Source organism: Schistocerca gregaria, chromosome 1 (assembly GCF_023897955.1).
Source record: "Schistocerca gregaria isolate iqSchGreg1 chromosome 1, iqSchGreg1.2, whole genome shotgun sequence".
Taxonomy (NCBI): domain Eukaryota; kingdom Metazoa; phylum Arthropoda; class Insecta; order Orthoptera; family Acrididae; genus Schistocerca; species Schistocerca gregaria.
Genome location: NC_064920.1, coordinates 1174044158 through 1174061197, shown reverse-complemented (window position 1 = coordinate 1174061197; position 17040 = coordinate 1174044158). Strand labels below are relative to the sequence as shown.

The 17040-nt window shown below is 37.1% G+C and overlaps 1 protein-coding gene across 1 annotated transcript; it reads right to left on the bottom strand.

The window, feature by feature from the left end:
* Nucleotides 1-974: 974 nt before the first annotated feature.
* LOC126284483 (hydroxymethylglutaryl-CoA synthase 1) lies at nt 975-11495 on the bottom strand. Its single transcript, XM_049983444.1, has 2 exons — nt 9529-11495; nt 975-5342 (listed from the first exon to the last, which is right to left on the bottom strand). Exon 1 carries the CDS (start codon nt 11240-11242, stop codon nt 9872-9874), a length of 1371 nt encoding a protein of 456 aa, XP_049839401.1. The 5' UTR covers nt 11243-11495; the 3' UTR covers nt 975-5342; nt 9529-9871.
* Nucleotides 11496-17040: the final 5545 nt, after the last annotated feature.

Genomic DNA, 17040 nt, shown 5'->3' with positions numbered 1-17040 from the left:
AGCCACACATCCTAGCCATCCTAAGAAATCAATTTACTATAGAGTGTTAATCAGCTTTTAACTAGACTGCTAATTCACTAAAGGCGGTTGATTATTGACTAAACTGTGATTGCTAACCACTTCTTGTAGAAACAAGGAAAATGTTATGTAACTGGATTACATTAGAGAAACCTAGTTTCTAGCAGATCCATATATACCAATTATGAACAGCAAAAGAAGTGTCCATGCCGACTGGATAGAACTGTTAAGAATAAATTGTTCCTTGATACTAAGACTAGCTCCCTTTTCGTTGCAAAACATTTCTCAAGCAATGAACTGGACACATTTCAACAACAGCACTTCCCCATTGTTAATTTTCTACTTAGTGAGCTCTCACATGACTGAACAAACATGTGTGCCATATTTCATTCACCCTCAGATTTTCCATTGTCAAGGAATTAAATCTTTCCAAGATCCTCAAGATCTGACAGACCTAAATGTTCGTACTGAAATTAAATACCTTAAAATTTACTGACTGCTCCAATGGCCAACTATACTTATGTATGATAATGAGGAAGAGCTGAAAAAATGAGAGGAGCAGGGACACAGGGTAGAAGGCTAAGGAGTTCATGTACTTAAAGCTGTGTGCATGTCGAAACTATGAAACAATATTTAAAAAGTGTTACCAAAAGGAAATTGTGTTAAATTTTCTGATAAAAATGCCAGAAATGTAATTTCTATACATATTTTTTAATATATTTCACGACAAACAACCAGTCTCTAACCCAAAAAACTCAACCACAGCTAATTCAGGGTTAAAAATGCCTGCTGATTTTGAATCTAAATGTTTACGCTGTGGCTACAAAACACAGTACTCAGAGATGCATTTTATTCTGCAAACCAGAATGCACTGAAAATAAAATAGAAACATACACTCTGTTCATACAGATTCTGAAGTACATTAGGAAATTTTTGGGAGAAGTGAGTACCGGCAATTTGAAGACATGTTGTTGAAGTGATTTATTATATAAAAATATGCTATGAAGTTTCAATAAATAAACTCTAAATACACATTAACAAAAATCACCAATACAAACGTTTTCATTAACATATATGTATATATAAAAATTTTAATACTTCTCAGACAATGGAGTATTTAAAGCCATAGCATATCTTTTGAGCCATGTTGCATACTTGAATACACAAAAAGAGAATGAACATTCTACTTAAAATACTATCTCCAAATAATTCTTGTCTACTTATCAAAGTAGATCACCCATCCACTATGGCCTACAAAATGTTGTCTCAGAATAATAAAAAGTTCAAAAAGTTAATATGCTCTAAACTGCTTTCCAACTTCAGATCTGATAAAAAGTAAATAGGCCTAATATATTATTATGTATAAATAAATAAAACATACAACTCATATAATAAGAGTAACAAGGTTTGTGACCAATAATGATACACCTGACACTTCCCATTGTACTACAATCTCCAGTACATTCCAACAAGAATTGTTATCTTTGGTAAACACATTAATTTGCAACTGAAGTAAGCCCCATTGTCATGACTGAGAAAAGTATAAAAAACAGTATGGTAACTGATTTTACAAAAACACACACACACACACATAACAGTATCAGCTAAAGCTACAATGAAGATACAAAACAAATATTAATAGCTGCCCATGGATATTAAAGTAGTAGAACTTGGCAGTTTCAGAGAAAATCATCTACCCTAAAAGAAACTATATGTGTGAATAAGGTGACAGTCATCTTGTGGAAGGAAACATTACAGGAATGTGAATCACTTGAAGGAAATGGTACAGTTATCAGAAGCCATGTGGTGCATAAAGAACATGTCACTTAATAAAAATACGTAAAATGTTAAAGAACGTCTTTCACTGTAATACACTAAAAATTTACTTTTTCAGCAAACCGAATAGTTGAAATGTTGGAGCTGTTGAAAGCTACGTAAAAAGAAAAATTAATGAAAAGTTCGAAAGCTTTTGTTGGATGAGTCAACAAGCATGATTTTTGTGTGTGTGTGTGTGTGTGTGTGTGTGTGTGTGTGTGTGTGTGTGTGTGTGTGTGTGTGTGTGTCTGAAAAAGGATTCACGTCCAAAAGTTAGCCAAGTTTTCATTCTTTTTGTGTGCCTGTCAACAATTCAACACTTCTGCTATTCGGAGAGCTGTTTTCTTCCCTCCTGCATAATTTAAATACTGCCAGAACCTTCCATACCACAATCTTTTTTTTTTCAACTTGTTTAAAATAGAATTATACAACTCTACAATCCGTTTTGTGCATTTCACTGTATTGCAAACACTTCAGTTGAACATTACGGCAATTCTTGATGGATTTCCATGTGAACTGAATTCGTTCTTTGTTAAAGAAGCTATGCATTATTAATAAAACACTGAATGACATATTCGTGAGTAATGAACAGTGTGAGGAATGGGCAATGCAACAGAGTTAAGCACATAATGAGCTTCATGTAGAGAAACATGCCCACATCCTCTTATTCAGTACTGCAATCCATTATATTATCTGTACAGGTTTGCAGGATTTTTAAAATCACGTTAAACAAGGTCTTCAGTTTTTCGTACTTCTATACTTCATCTTTCAAAGGCACAACACTTTCATCCCTAAGATTTCTGAAAGCGTAACCTAACAAATTGAAGGCACTTCATTAACCCTACAACATGAACAACCCAATGAGCTTTTCACATTTATTCACTGATGCAATTCTATAAACTTCAGCAGAAAGGCTTCTCACCACCTTGCCAATCATGCAACAAGTAGAATCCACACAGCACAAGGATTCAAAAAGGAACTGTACATACACATATACACTTGAACTTTTTTTGGGGGGGGGGGGGGGGGGAAGATGTGTGACAGCCTGAATACAGATAGTACTTACAGTAAATGGCAAATAGCTGCATTATAATGTTGCTTAAACAAAGCATAAAACTGTGCAGAGATCTCTCTTATGAAATATAAATTTTGTAATACATGACCAATTCAATGACTGGAAACACTATCGTTTACAGATATTTAGGGTAGAGAACCACCCACTATCAGAGAAGGGTAAGAAAAAGAAAAAAAGTCTACAAGAAATACAAATTCTTGACAGAAAGTATCTAGTGGCACCAGAACACAGAAAAATCAAGTGAAGTAAAGATGGGTGAACAACCCATCAAAGATAAAGGTAAGCAAATGTCAGTTATTCATAAATGTGAGGAAAGTTTTAAATATGGCTTGAGCAGAGAACTAATTATGATAAAACTTTCCCTATAAACTCTACCCACCTTTCCTCCTGCCAATTCTTTGCTTAGATTACTTTTAGCTGCTGAGGTGAGGTGAAACCAATTCACTGCTGCACATAGACAATCCACACTTCTTTAGAAATGGAAACTCGTCCAGCGAAATGTTACTATCAAGCAAACAATTTACTCACTAATGGATAACATCTAATTCACTGTTTTCTCTGCCCTTTAAGAAATGTAATCAAAGTAATCATTTCTGTGTGTGCTGTGACATTACTAGAGCATTAAAAGAAGGTTGCTTCATAATTCATTGCAGCTCATGGAAATTTTTGACACATGAAAGATAACATTCATTAAAAAAGCAAAAAAGTTTATCCTACTACCTAAGGCAACAATATGGAAATGACAAATTGCTTCTCTTAGACAAGCACAATGAAAAAGACCTCCAAATATTTAAGCTTTCAGACAAACATCTATTTCCAATGTAGGAAACACACACATTCACTCTTGCACTTGTTTGAATGTGCCTGTTTGTTCCCCTTTGGAAGACAGGGTTTTTTGTCCCAAAGCTTAAATATTTTTCGTTTTGCCTGCCTGTGACTCAACATCTCCTCCATGCGGTGAACAGCAATCTGTTATTCCATACTGGAATTTCCATTGTTTGTTTATGACATATGACATTAATACCAGAAGTTCAAAAAAGATCTGGCTAATAGAGATGGCTAAAACCACAATTATTCCTGTACTTTCTAAATACTCGGTATTGAAAAAGAATGCAAAATAGTGATGAATAACAAATAACTGATGGGGTCAGTGGAAGAAGTGCTCCTTCAAAAGAGTTTATTTTGACATATGGCATAATATATGTCTGGTCAGATTCAACAATTTATCTACCAGATAGTATTTTATAGTGATACACAAGGAACTACTTTCCAGAATAAATATTTACTCTGAAGTGGAGCGTGCGCTGAATTGAAACCTCCTGCCAGATTAAAACTGTGCGCCAAACCAGGTCTCGAAGCTGGGATGTTTGCCTTCTGTGGGCATAGGCTCTATTGACAGCTTTCTCAGCATGATTTAAAACCCACACACCTCAACTTCTGTCAGTACCTCATCTCCTAACTTCCGAACTTCAAGCATTCCTGGAAGAAAGGATATTGCAGAAATATGGTTTAGCTGCAGACCTGTCTCAAAATATATCCTTTCTTCCAGATATTCAGGTAAACACCTATGAAGTCTGGAAGGTAGAAGGTGAGGCACTGACATGTGGAGTTGTGAGGGTGGGATGACAGTTGGGCTCTGATAGTTCGGCCAGTGGAGCACTTGCCTGCAAAACACAAGGTCCCAGGTTCGAGTCCAGGTCCAACATACAGTTTTAATCTACCAGGAAGTTTCCTGTGAAAGCACAACTTATCAGCGTATGACAACTTCATAAACACAACAAATAAAGTTATTCGTTTAATCCTTACTATATCGATGTTAGCACTTTCTTCCGCAGAACCCTCCAGTTATATTACAGGAGGTGACACACAGTATTCACCCAAAAATAAATCTAAAAAAAAATAAAAAAATAGATTTGAACATTTAAAAGGTCACCAGCTGCAATCACATTTTCCATATTCAAATATGTGCATCTATCCTACCTTTCCTTTTGCAATCCCTATTGTAAAGATGAAATGAGCAATTAACCACAGACACACAGATAAAATCTTTATGGTACATGTGAAGTGATAAGGTCGAGGCAGCTTTATATGGAATGTAGTACAATATAAACGTGATTACATGAATAATGACCACTTCTACTGCAGTGTCCATTGATGAAGATGCTCTGTTAAGCACACAAAGTCAATTGTGACATCAAGATAACCCTGATCTCAATCTCACTCTTTGGTATTATATGTCATTATTAGTACAAACTGAAAATGAGATGTGCAGGTACAGAAACAAAACATTAAAGAGAGATAATAAGATAATGCCACTCTTATGTCATACTTTAAAATTCTGTGTTTGTTGCTAGCACATAAGCAACACATCAGGAACAATGAAGATCAACCAAATTGGATTGCTGCACGGGTGACTGACAGGAACCAGGAACACCTAGAATCAAAAACTTCAGGTATCAAAACAATGTCATCACTGTAAAGGTTTGAACAGCAAAGCGTTTTGGCATGACTATATCAGAAGTTGTATACCAGTTTTCCTGCAGAATGATCACCTTAGTGAAATTTAGAAGGTGGTGTACACACACACACACACACACACACACACACACACACACACACACAGGGTGAATTTAAACTGTGCAGGCAGGATGTGGGTGGTGGCTGGACAGCTCAGTTAGTAACAATGAAAGGGAAGTTCTGTTATCAGCACAAGGTTTCAATCTGTCAGCGAGTAACAGAACAACACACATTACACCACAGGGCAAAATATTCACTGCAGCTCAAGTTCAAGAGTATATTACACACTGCACGAAGAATAATAATTTTTACACTATTTTTAATTTGTTTTACAGGGGAATCCTGCATCCACTCAGAATAAATGTAGTGCTAAGGAATTTCCAAATTAATTCTGTAACTAATGCAGTACTGAGGTATTACTGATCACTTATAATAGCATTCGCAGAAAACTGCCACAGTTTGAAGTCCTCCTAAAGAGCAGTGCGATTTATCACGAGTATAATCCACTAAAGCCAGGAATTCGTAGCAGTGAGATCACTGGGACAAACCAAACAAGGCAGGCTAGACAGGTTGTGAGTGACTTTTTTACATGTAAACACTGAAGTACAAAATGGCTTACACACAAAATGTTGTGAATATGATCTAACTATAAAGTTGAAGATGAATCTTCTTTGACCAGTAAGTTCACTTGCTGAAGTAACCAAAAACTGATTTTTCTCTGCAATTCAAAATGTGCACATTCTCATTCAAGCAGTAATATCTGGTTATATTTAAATAAACATGATATTCCATGTGGTATGGGAACACAAACTACCATAATTAAATGTATCTCCACAAAACAAAATTAAGGAACATCACAATTCATAATGCCATATAGTTGTAAAGATGAGTGATACAGTAGTACTACTGAACAGCAACAGAAATTGCTTAAGCTCAAAAGGACCATGGGGCTCAAAGAATCCATGGGGGTTCAAAATTTGCAGGTGCGTTATGTAAATTATTAATCAATGGTCTTCAGATCTGCTGAAGAGATACCTTTTCCCAAAAACTGAATGGGAGCATAGATCATACATTCTACAAAAGAGATATCAGACCTAGTCCACAAAAACCACCATCTCATTTCATTCTCTTACATCAAGCAGAATTCTGCATGATGACATTATCCCAGGCAATAAGTGTGGATTTCATGCATTCTGGAAGTAATGATCCTGGAAAACTAATTGTGATATTCAGACCTGACACCCTGGTTCCTAGGCTTCTGAAAACCTTTCAATTCAATACCACAAATACTATTGTGGGGGATTTAAAATATGGCCATGGAAAGTCTTGGACCCTGTCAAACTACAGTGCCAGTCAAATGCAATCAGCCAGAAAATTTCACTGAAGATGTGTGTATGCTTACTCTTTTAACTCTGAAGGAGGATTCGTGCAAAAACTAACAGTATTCTCAGTCTTGTTTGTGTGCCTTATCATTGACCCAGCTCATAAATATTTGGTGGAACTGTTAGCTTTCTCCTCCCTTCAACACAGGTAACATTTAGTCAAATTAGTGTCCACGAGAAAATTTCGATAGGTAGACTGTAATAATCTGGGATAGAGAATCATCATCCATAGACATATAAATAACTCTATCTGACTCAAAGAAGTGTAATAGGGCTGTTACTGTTCACATTACGTATGGACTGGTTAGTACTTATCTCCTGGAGGCATAATTCCCTGTACTAGCAACTAAACGGAAATCATTAACAGCACTGCTAGCTTTTGATGATAGACTATTACCTCAGTGAAGTAAAAGCCATTGGTTGTGATAGTGTGGACAATTGGAAGGTCATTTGAAAGGCAACCGTGTACACGGAAGGGAGGGGTCTTTCCTAAATTTGCCTCATTTCCTGCTATTTTCTATTGCGTGTTTCTGTTGGCATTCCTGGCAGTAACCTTAAGGTAAGTACTGACAGACCCAGTTGTGTCTAAGTGAATTTAATTTTAATGACAATGACTTAGCAATTGCAATTTGACAATTTTTAAAAATGACTCATATCTAGGAGCTACCTGATAATTTTTCATTAATGTCCAACCAGACATTGCCAAAAAGACAGGCAGCTAGCTGCTAAGAGAGAGAAACTCAACATAAAGCTCTATATACATTTCCCTCTCTGGCTGAAAGGAGCAATACACAGAACAGATGTAAATACAAAGACCAGTTAGATGGCAAGAGCCAAACTATATGCTGGACAGCCTGTTTCCAGCTCTGAAAGTTGGAAGCATTTTTTGTAGACAAAAGGGGAATGATGACAACCAACAACAAGCAATAAAAGCAGCATCCAAATTCCTACTATTATCTTCTGCAGCACACTCAGAAACAGCACAATGGATATTGCTGTTTAAGACAAATTCTCTGTGACCATTGATTCTGATACATAACCTAGTAATGGTCCTGCCATTACAAATTTTGGAAGCTGACTCTGTCCCAGTTTTTTCAAAGCTGTATAGAACCACAACATTTAAATGCAATACTGAAACACTCAATTGATTTTTCAGTTCCAACAAGACAACACTGATTTATTCCATCTAATATAGAATGAAACACCACATAAAAAACCATTATCTCATAACATCTGTATATTAACAGATGGTACAAAGGGACACTATGCAGGAAGTGCTTCAACATAACTATGACAATTTCAATTACATTACATCACTAAAAACATTAAAAAATTATCAGTGATCTCTTCTGATTCTTATCAAGTATAAGAGTCATTTTCTTCCATATGTAAATATCATCTGTACCAGTGCCATAAGGTAAATGGCTGCTGATGAGTTTAACAGTGCAGGTGCACAATACTATGACTTTTTCTGTTTTAGTGTTGAAACAGTTTTTAAAGGATATAGTGGAGTAGATGACTTCAGAGCTTGCTTCCTAAATTAACCCATACAGAGCAAATAAGATAACTATTAGATCCCTACTGGTTCACTATCAACTCCATCCTGGTGAGCATTAAAATGGATTTGGTCTTGAAAGTTGCAGATTGTCATGAAACAGTTGTTTGATAGGAAATGGGGGCAATATTACTTGCTGAAAATACCTTAACTACAGCGAAATATATCTCCAATCATTGTTTGTAGCAAATCTAATATAAATGAAAGGACAACAAGCAAAATCTTCAAGAGAAGTTTCACTGGACTATCTTCATAGTTATAGTCAAACCGTAGGAACAAAAGCTTTTTCATATTAAAATGGACAAGTAGTGTTACATACCCAAAACGAAAATCATCAGTCCTTTGTGTGCATTTCTCTGAGATAAAAATAGGATGAATAGTAACTTTTTAAAATGAGCAACTTCTTTCTAACAAGAACAAGAGACAGCAGTCTATTTTGTAAATTAAAAAATTCAAAGCAGTTCTCTTTGCTGTATCACATGCAAGACTGGAGATACTAGTTTATTATAAAACACACACACACACACACACAGGTGTCACAGGAGGAATGGTCAATATCCAGGTGATGCAGCAAAAACTATAATTTGAAGTTAACGAGGCTAGTAAACATGGGCTCTAAAACACAGGTAAGAGCAGTTCATCTCTGCTACTGTGAAACATCTCATCTACTGATCAAGAGCTCACAGTACTCTTTATTTATTAGACTTTTTCCTGTTATTATCTCTGAATATTGACCACACCTCCTACGACACCAAGTATTTCACAGCTACATCATGTTCAAGATTTATTAAGTTTTATATGTAAAATTAGTTCATATCTTTACAAACATCTTATGCTTTTCCATTATGTATGCTTTATCAATTTGGAGTGCGTGTCAAACTAAAATAAACATTGAGAATTTTGAGCATTGCATCTCTCCAACATATGCAGACTATAAAAAAAAAAAAAAAACAACAACAACATTTAAATGAATGAGAATTACTTCATTTGCAACTGACATACCATGTGTAAGGACTAATGTCACAAATGAATTCAAATGATCAATAACTTAAGTTCTTCATCAGAATTTCACCATCATCTAAACACTGTTAAGCATGTTAATATTACACTTATTGATATCACATGCTTGATGATAAATATTAGCATGTGACTGTTTATATACTTACCACAGAAGATTCATAAATGCTTTGGCAGGTGATACTGGTTGAACACTAAATGCTGCTGAAGAATTGTTGCTCTTGAATTTAGATTTTTATGGCCAAGTATTTACATTACTTAACAACTTCCTTGGGCACAAAAGAAATAGTCAATCCATTTCATCTTCATGATTAACACAAAATCATGTAGAGCATAAGCAACACTTCTATTGGTTTCTCTCTCAATGAGCTAGTTCAAGCGAACACAAATCAAGGGATGGTACACTTCTTCGAGTAAACAGTGAACTGATTGAGAAATATTTGATATTTAAAACTGCAATGTTTCTAAAAAAATTACTACTTTAAACAAACATTAGGCAGCCTTTTTGTACACTCGACGATGCAGTTCATCTATTGACTCCAAATACCAGGTTCCTGGAAAGAGCGTATCTATGGGACCTTCAGGAGTGTATGGTGCCTTATGATGGTTTTTTTCACGAAGTTCCATTATAGAAGAAAAATCGCTTGGAGACACACATGTTCTGCTTTTCAGTTGAGTGCTGATGTGACCAAGATTAGTAATAATGTGTCTCAAAGATGATCCTTCTGAAATATCTTCTGCCACCTTCACAGAATACATGGAGGAAGCCAACCCAGAGCCATAAGAAAAAAGACCGATTCTTTTTCCTGCAAGATGTTCAGCACTTTTACTTATAAGTAATGATACCAGACATCCATATAAAGATGGGGTGTACATATTGCCCACTTCTCTCGCTAACAGTAGAGAGGGAAGAGTCTTTTCTTCAAAGGCATTTTTGCTGCAAGTCATGAATTCCTTTTCTATGTCTCTGTCAAAATACGTGTTTTCAAGATCTACGCCTTGAAATTTCTGAAGCCCTGGATACTTTGCAAGAATATCTTGAGGAGAACGTATAAAATCATTCAACATTAAACGTGCCAGTGATTTTTGCACTAATTTACAATAAGGGGAATGGAAGATCATTGCATCGAAGTATTCCAAGTTAATCTTGTTACCATTAAGATGTTTTTCTGCTTTGCTGCAGTACAGCTGATAGCAGTTGTCCAGTGCACTTAAATAGCACTTAACTGACAATTTACCATCAACTACTGGATATTCAGAAGAGAGATTGGGCTTGTAAAAATCATAAGCATGTTTCATAAATGTTGCCCGAGCACTTGTTTCTATGACAAGAGGAGCATTAGCACCAACCAGCATAGCAACGGCTCCCGCCCCACCTGTTGGCCGAGCATTACCTTTCGCGTACACAGCAATATCACCACATACGACAAGGGCATAACGACCATCCCAAGCACTGGATTCGACCCATGAAACTGCGTTGAACAATGCAGACGTGCCACCATAACATGCATTTGTAGTGTCCACACCCTCGACATCAAAATTACCACTTTCCTCGAAAAGCTGCATCAGCACTGTCTTCACACTTTTCGATTTGTCTATAATAGTTTCTGTGCCTACCTCCAACCTTCCAATCTCCTTATATGAAATATTGTTTCTTTGCATCAGTTTCGACACTACTGTGAGGCACAGTGAATTTATATCTTCACGATCTGAGCAAAAACCCATTTTTGATTGTCCCAGGCCTATAGTGTATTTTCCTGCTGAAACTCCATCGAACGCTTCCAGCTCCGATTGGTCAACGTACTGGGATGGAAAAATTTGTTCAATAGCAACAACACCAACATTGGATGGTCTGGCACTCATTTTCGCTGATTTGATGACGAAAAATAACGTATTGGTTCGGCAGTGCACTGCAGTATCGCGACACTCGGTGGAAAGAACTGGAGGAATGTCAACAAGCACTCGCACACTTCACGACACCATCCAGGCGAGGAGAATCTCGCCTGTGTCGCCTCTCACGGTACTTCAAGTACTTGGCCTACTAAAAATACACGCATAACTCCTGTACCGTTACTGTGCACGTTGTCAAGATGCCATCACAATGTCAAAGATTAAACACTGTAGGAGGCTTGCCAACATGCTCATAACAAAATATATAGATCTCTGCCACGGCGAATCCTATTTCGTTGCTCATGTTAACAACAAATGTTGCAACACACTGGCTGCAAATGGATTTCGAGAACAGATAATACTCTAACATGTAACGTTTCACAGACCTGAAGTTTAAAGAAAAACTACCTTCAGGGACTTCCTTGCTTTCTCCTCGGTAATATTTCAGGCAGATCAAGTTTAATGCATGGCGAGTGGCGACACTGTCCGTTTGAATCAAAGCGCCTCAAAACAATTAATGTTTGGATTAGGCAGAACGCGCAAACTAAGCTACGCACTTCATACAAAATTTCCTTTCGGCGGTACTTAATAGGGACGCGCCCTCGTGTCAGTCCTAATCGTGATCTCTTACAATTTTCTTCATGCGGTACTAAATACTAGGCCAAGTGCGCAGTATCCAGTGCTAAAAGTACAGTGTGGAGATGGCAATACTTTACACAAAACAGATCTGAGAATTATGATTTAACTTTAAATAGTATTGTTTACTCCTCAGACAACTAACTCGAGGATAGGCATTGTACTCAGCTTATTTCTTTTTCCTTGAAATTTAAGAGCACATCTTGACAGCTATTCTAACATCATTAGTACAGTAGTAGCTAGTAAAAGTTGACAACGAGTCTGCAGCTCTTTGAACACTGTACCAAAAAAGATTTTCAGAAGCTAGTACCACTGTTAATATAAAAGCCATCAATCCATTCAGTTTTATGAAGCAGTTTAAAGTTACGAAAGATTAACTCAAATGTCACTGGGGAGGTGTTACTGTTGATTTTCTGCCAGAACCTACTGAGGGCACTATTAGTAGTCAATGTTCATTTTTATAATTATTTCCTGCAGTGAAGTTCTCAACAAGTATTAAAGGACATAATGCTGAATGAAACGCATTTGGCTGTCAAGAAAGCAAAGTGTGATGCCTTCAGTGACTGCTGTAGCAGAATACTGTCAAAGATAGTTCCACAAAATCTAAAGAAATTCTGTTCATACGTGAAGTCTGTTAGTGGAACCAAAATTAATGCCCAGTTCCTAGTGAATGAGATAGGAACTGAAATTGTGGATAGCAAAGCAAAGGCTGAAATGCTTAATTTGATTTTCAAATTTCCGTTACAACAAAAAACCCACGAGAATTACACCAATTTAGTACTAATACCACTGAAAAGATGAATGAAACAGCTGAAATCATTAAAACTGAACAAATCTCCAGGCCCCACTGGAATCGCTGTCAGATTCTATGCTGAATTTGTGGCTGAATTAGCCCCTCTTCTAACTATACTCCGTCATAGATCCCTTGAACAAAAAACTGTGACCAGTTCCTGGAAAAAAGGCACCAGTCACACCTGTCTACAAGGAGGATAATGGAAGTGATCCACAAAACTATCATCCAATATCCTTGACATTGATTTGTTGTGGAATCTTAGAACATATTCTGAGCTCAAAAGTATCTTGAAGAGAATGGCCTCCTCAATGCCAACCAGCATGGGTTTCGAAGACATGAATCGTGTGAAACCCAACTTGCACTTTTTTCATGACACACTGAAAGCTTGGACCAAGGCAATCAGGTAGATGCAGTGTTTCTTGATTTTCAAAAAGCATTTGACTCAGTATCGCACTTACGCTTATTGTCAAAAATATGATCGTATGGGGTGTGAAATGAAATTTGTGACTGAATTGAGGACATTTTGATAGGGAGGACACAGCATGTTATCTTGGATACAGAGTCATTTTCAGATGTAGAAGCAACTTCAGGTGTTGCACAGGGAAGTGTGTTGGGACCATTGCCTTTCATGTTGTGTATTAATGACCTTGCAGACAATGTTAATAATAACATCAGGGTATTTACAGATGATGCAGTTATCTATAATGAAGTACTATATGAGAGAAGCTGCATAAATATTCAATCAGATCTTGATAAGATTTCAACGTGGTGCAGAGATTGGAAACTTGTTCTAAATGTTCAGAAACATAAAAATTTTGCACTTCACAAAAACATAAAATATGTTGGTATTAGTCAATGCATAGAAATACCGGGATGTAACACTTTGTGGATTATGTTGTACACTTAGCTGCATCATCAGACCACTGACATCTCTACGCACACATTGAATTCTGCATATCAAAATATCACCTCTTGATCTGAAACAGGAAATTTTTGTCCCTGGGGCTAGAATGTTCAGCTGCTGTTGCAGTCTCTACCCCAAGAGTTCAGCTTCTGTTTCGGAAGTTTTAGATTGCAAACCAAATTGTTCAATTCCTTTTGATTAAAGAGCTGAGGCAAAGTGTCATGATATTGAGGGCAGTACTCTTCTATATGTTCGATAGTTTCTGATTCACTTGACATGGTGTCTGGTTCTGCGGCTTTCAAGTTACAGACAGGAACAGGCAACCCCTCGCCATGGAAAATTCACTGAAGATGCTTTTGGATACTTTCTTTTATCTCTAGTTTTGCTTTAATGTCCCAAAATATCTATGAGAAAGAAGTAACAGTCTTAATAATGGTCATTAGGCTCACCACCACACCATCAGAATGGCGTGGCTCCTCGTTTACCTTTCAACCACTCGGTTAAGGTTGTGGTTCAGGTTATGCAGGCAACATGCGGTGCAAAATTTTTATCTTGATCACCAACAGGACAATCAAAATACAATTTATATGTGTTCTTTACCAAATTGGTGATTGGTTTTCTTTGGGCTTTTGGAGTGAATTTCCCACACACATAACAAAAGTTGTCGGGGTGGTTTAGACAGCAACGAGATTTATTAGTTGCAATTTTTCTTGGCGTAAGTTTTTGTGTTTAAAAGTTTGCACTATCTTTCACAGGAAATACTCACTGAGGATCTCTTTCACACCACTAGATTACAACACCAACCATTTACTGATGATATGTAGACCTTCTAGCTCTCCTCTGCAAATAAAAAACAAACAATTACACGTCAAAGCAGAAGAACACCAAAAACCGAAATACTGAATACGAAAAATAAAAACCTTTAAAATCTCAAAAATGGTATAGGCTACAACACTTTGAAAGGTATATTTGGATTCTCCACACCAAAATACATACTAGTTGATGCATCACATCCCAGATGAAAAATTGCTGTTGACTAATGTACTTGAAGAGCTGTGTGGCAGAAACATAACCAATGATTGAGTCATGAAACTTGACTAGTGCAGTGCAAAGAGATATACAAGGTAGACCATGTAGATAGATTGATTCTTTCTTAAACACATTCCTACAACAATGAATCCAGTTTTCTCTAAGAAAATGGGTAAAATTTGTCACAAGAGTGATTTGGTGGGGAACGGATAAATGGCACATATCAGTCATGTGTTTCATGCCTTGAGAGAGTGGGGCAGTGGGGGCTCTCCTTTGTTAGGACAGCCTGTAAACTAGAATTGTAAAAGTATGATGGAAGGAAGGTTGTGGGTTAACAGTTTTCTGATGACTACATTAGATGCAGAAGATCACACTACTTAGAGCTAGTTGGAAAGCCATTAATTACATCTTGGTGATGGTTACAGGAACCAACTAGGGTAGATTCAAATGTTCATGTCGTACAGAGTAGTGTTTCAAGAACTTCTGCACAAATTTTAGAATCACTCGGCCTTTCACAGGCTTGAACACATGATATTTTAGATGTGAGTGGGAGAAAGGAACCCTATCTACTGCGCATACCCTGTCTGTGTGTGCAGGTCCGAAGTTTATTGTGAGAAGACAGTAGACACGGCGGTAGAACTGCACCGACAAGTACTTGTTGCACGGTCCATGGAAGTCGTAATGAAAGCACATAGCAGCACCAAGGAACTTCTGTGTTATTCTGTGCTGGTTTGTAATTGTGACTATTGTTAGTGACAAAAGTACAATTGAGATTCTGAATTGTGAAAAAACTCTTATCTTGGACTTGTGCTCGAGGCAAGACATATTTTATGATATGTTTGTAGTAGGGAGGTGATTGTTAAGCCAATGCTTTCCTAAATGGACTTAAATCTGTTTCTGACGTGAGACGAAATGAGTTACTTACGAGAAGTTAAATGTTTATGTGCAAAGTGTGAATTTTGTTCTTACGAAGCTCAAATATACCAATAGTTATTGAAAAGTATTCTTCGAGAACCGAATTATTTCGCAATTGTTAAGGTTCGTGTAACCAGCATCATTCTTTGGAGAAGAAGTTTAGAGAGATTGAAGAAGCTGGCTTTCTAGAGAAGAGGATTGGCTGACCACGCCAAGTAAGTCGACTCGTATAAGAGAAGTGGGAAGGTCACACATTCTTGTCATTAAAAACGTTAGAGCAGTTGCTAGAAACCACAGTGTAAAATCTTAATGGGGAGTGAATACGGTTGGGCAGCACATCACCCTGCATGACAGTGAGTCAAAGTCTGCTAACTACTGTATTTAATACATTATGGAAGTGCTAAGTGACAACATTGATATGTGGTCCCTGTGGCACAAGAACTGTTTGTACTGATATGAGGTTCAGGGGCACACAGACCTGGACTGAGACTTAATCCTAGCAGAGGTATGTTCACAGCAACATTCACATGGTTTGTGAAATTCTATAGTCCCTGACAAGCTAATGTATAATGATGGGGCTGCTAGATGCCCTATGCTCCGTGCAGGTTCTATATCTACATACATACTCCACAATCCATGTGGTGTATGGTGTCCCATTTCCTTGTTTCACTTTCAAACAGAATGAGGAATATCTATATGCCTTCATACGAACCCTAGTTTTTCTTTTCTCATCTTCATGGTCCTTATATAAAGTGTACATTGGCAGTAGTAAAATCATTTTGCAGCGAACTGCAAATGACAGTTCCTTAAATGTTTGCAATAGTGTTTCATGAAAAGAGTATTTTCTACATTCATTCCCTACAGGGAATCCAATTTGAATTGAAGAACCACCTCTAAGCACCAGTGTGTTGACAGAATGTACTACTAACAGATCTAGTAGCACTCTATCAGAATTGCTTCGATGTCTTCCTTTAATCTGACCTGGAGTAGATCCGGAAACACCAGAGCAGTTGAATGGTTTGCACTAGTATTCTGTATGCAATTTTCTTTATAGATGAGCTACATTTTTCTAAAACTGTCCCAATAAACCAACATCTACCAATCATCATCCCTATGACGAACCTCATGTGCTTATTTCATTTTATACTGCTTTACTAATTGTTATGACTGTGTCCAGCACCACACCAATAATACTATATTTGAACTTTAAAAGCTTGTTTTCCCTGCTCATCTGCAGTAACTTACATTTTTCTACATTCAGAGCAAGCTGTCATTGATCACACCAAATAGCAATTCTAAGCCATCATGTATCCATCTACAGTCACATAACAGCAACACTTTCCCATTCACTGAAGCGTCGTCAGCAGACTGCTGCTCACCCTATCTGTTGGATCATGTATGTATATAGATACAAAGTGGGGGTCCTATCACATTACCCTGGCGAATTCTTGGTGATATCCTTGTACCTGATGAATACTTGACATCCAGGACAAA

Excerpts from the sequence above, each read along its gene's own strand:
- LOC126284483 (XM_049983444.1), bottom strand. The coding sequence starts at position 11,242 with ATGAGTGCCAGACCATCCAATGTTGGTGTTGTTGCTATTGAACAAATT.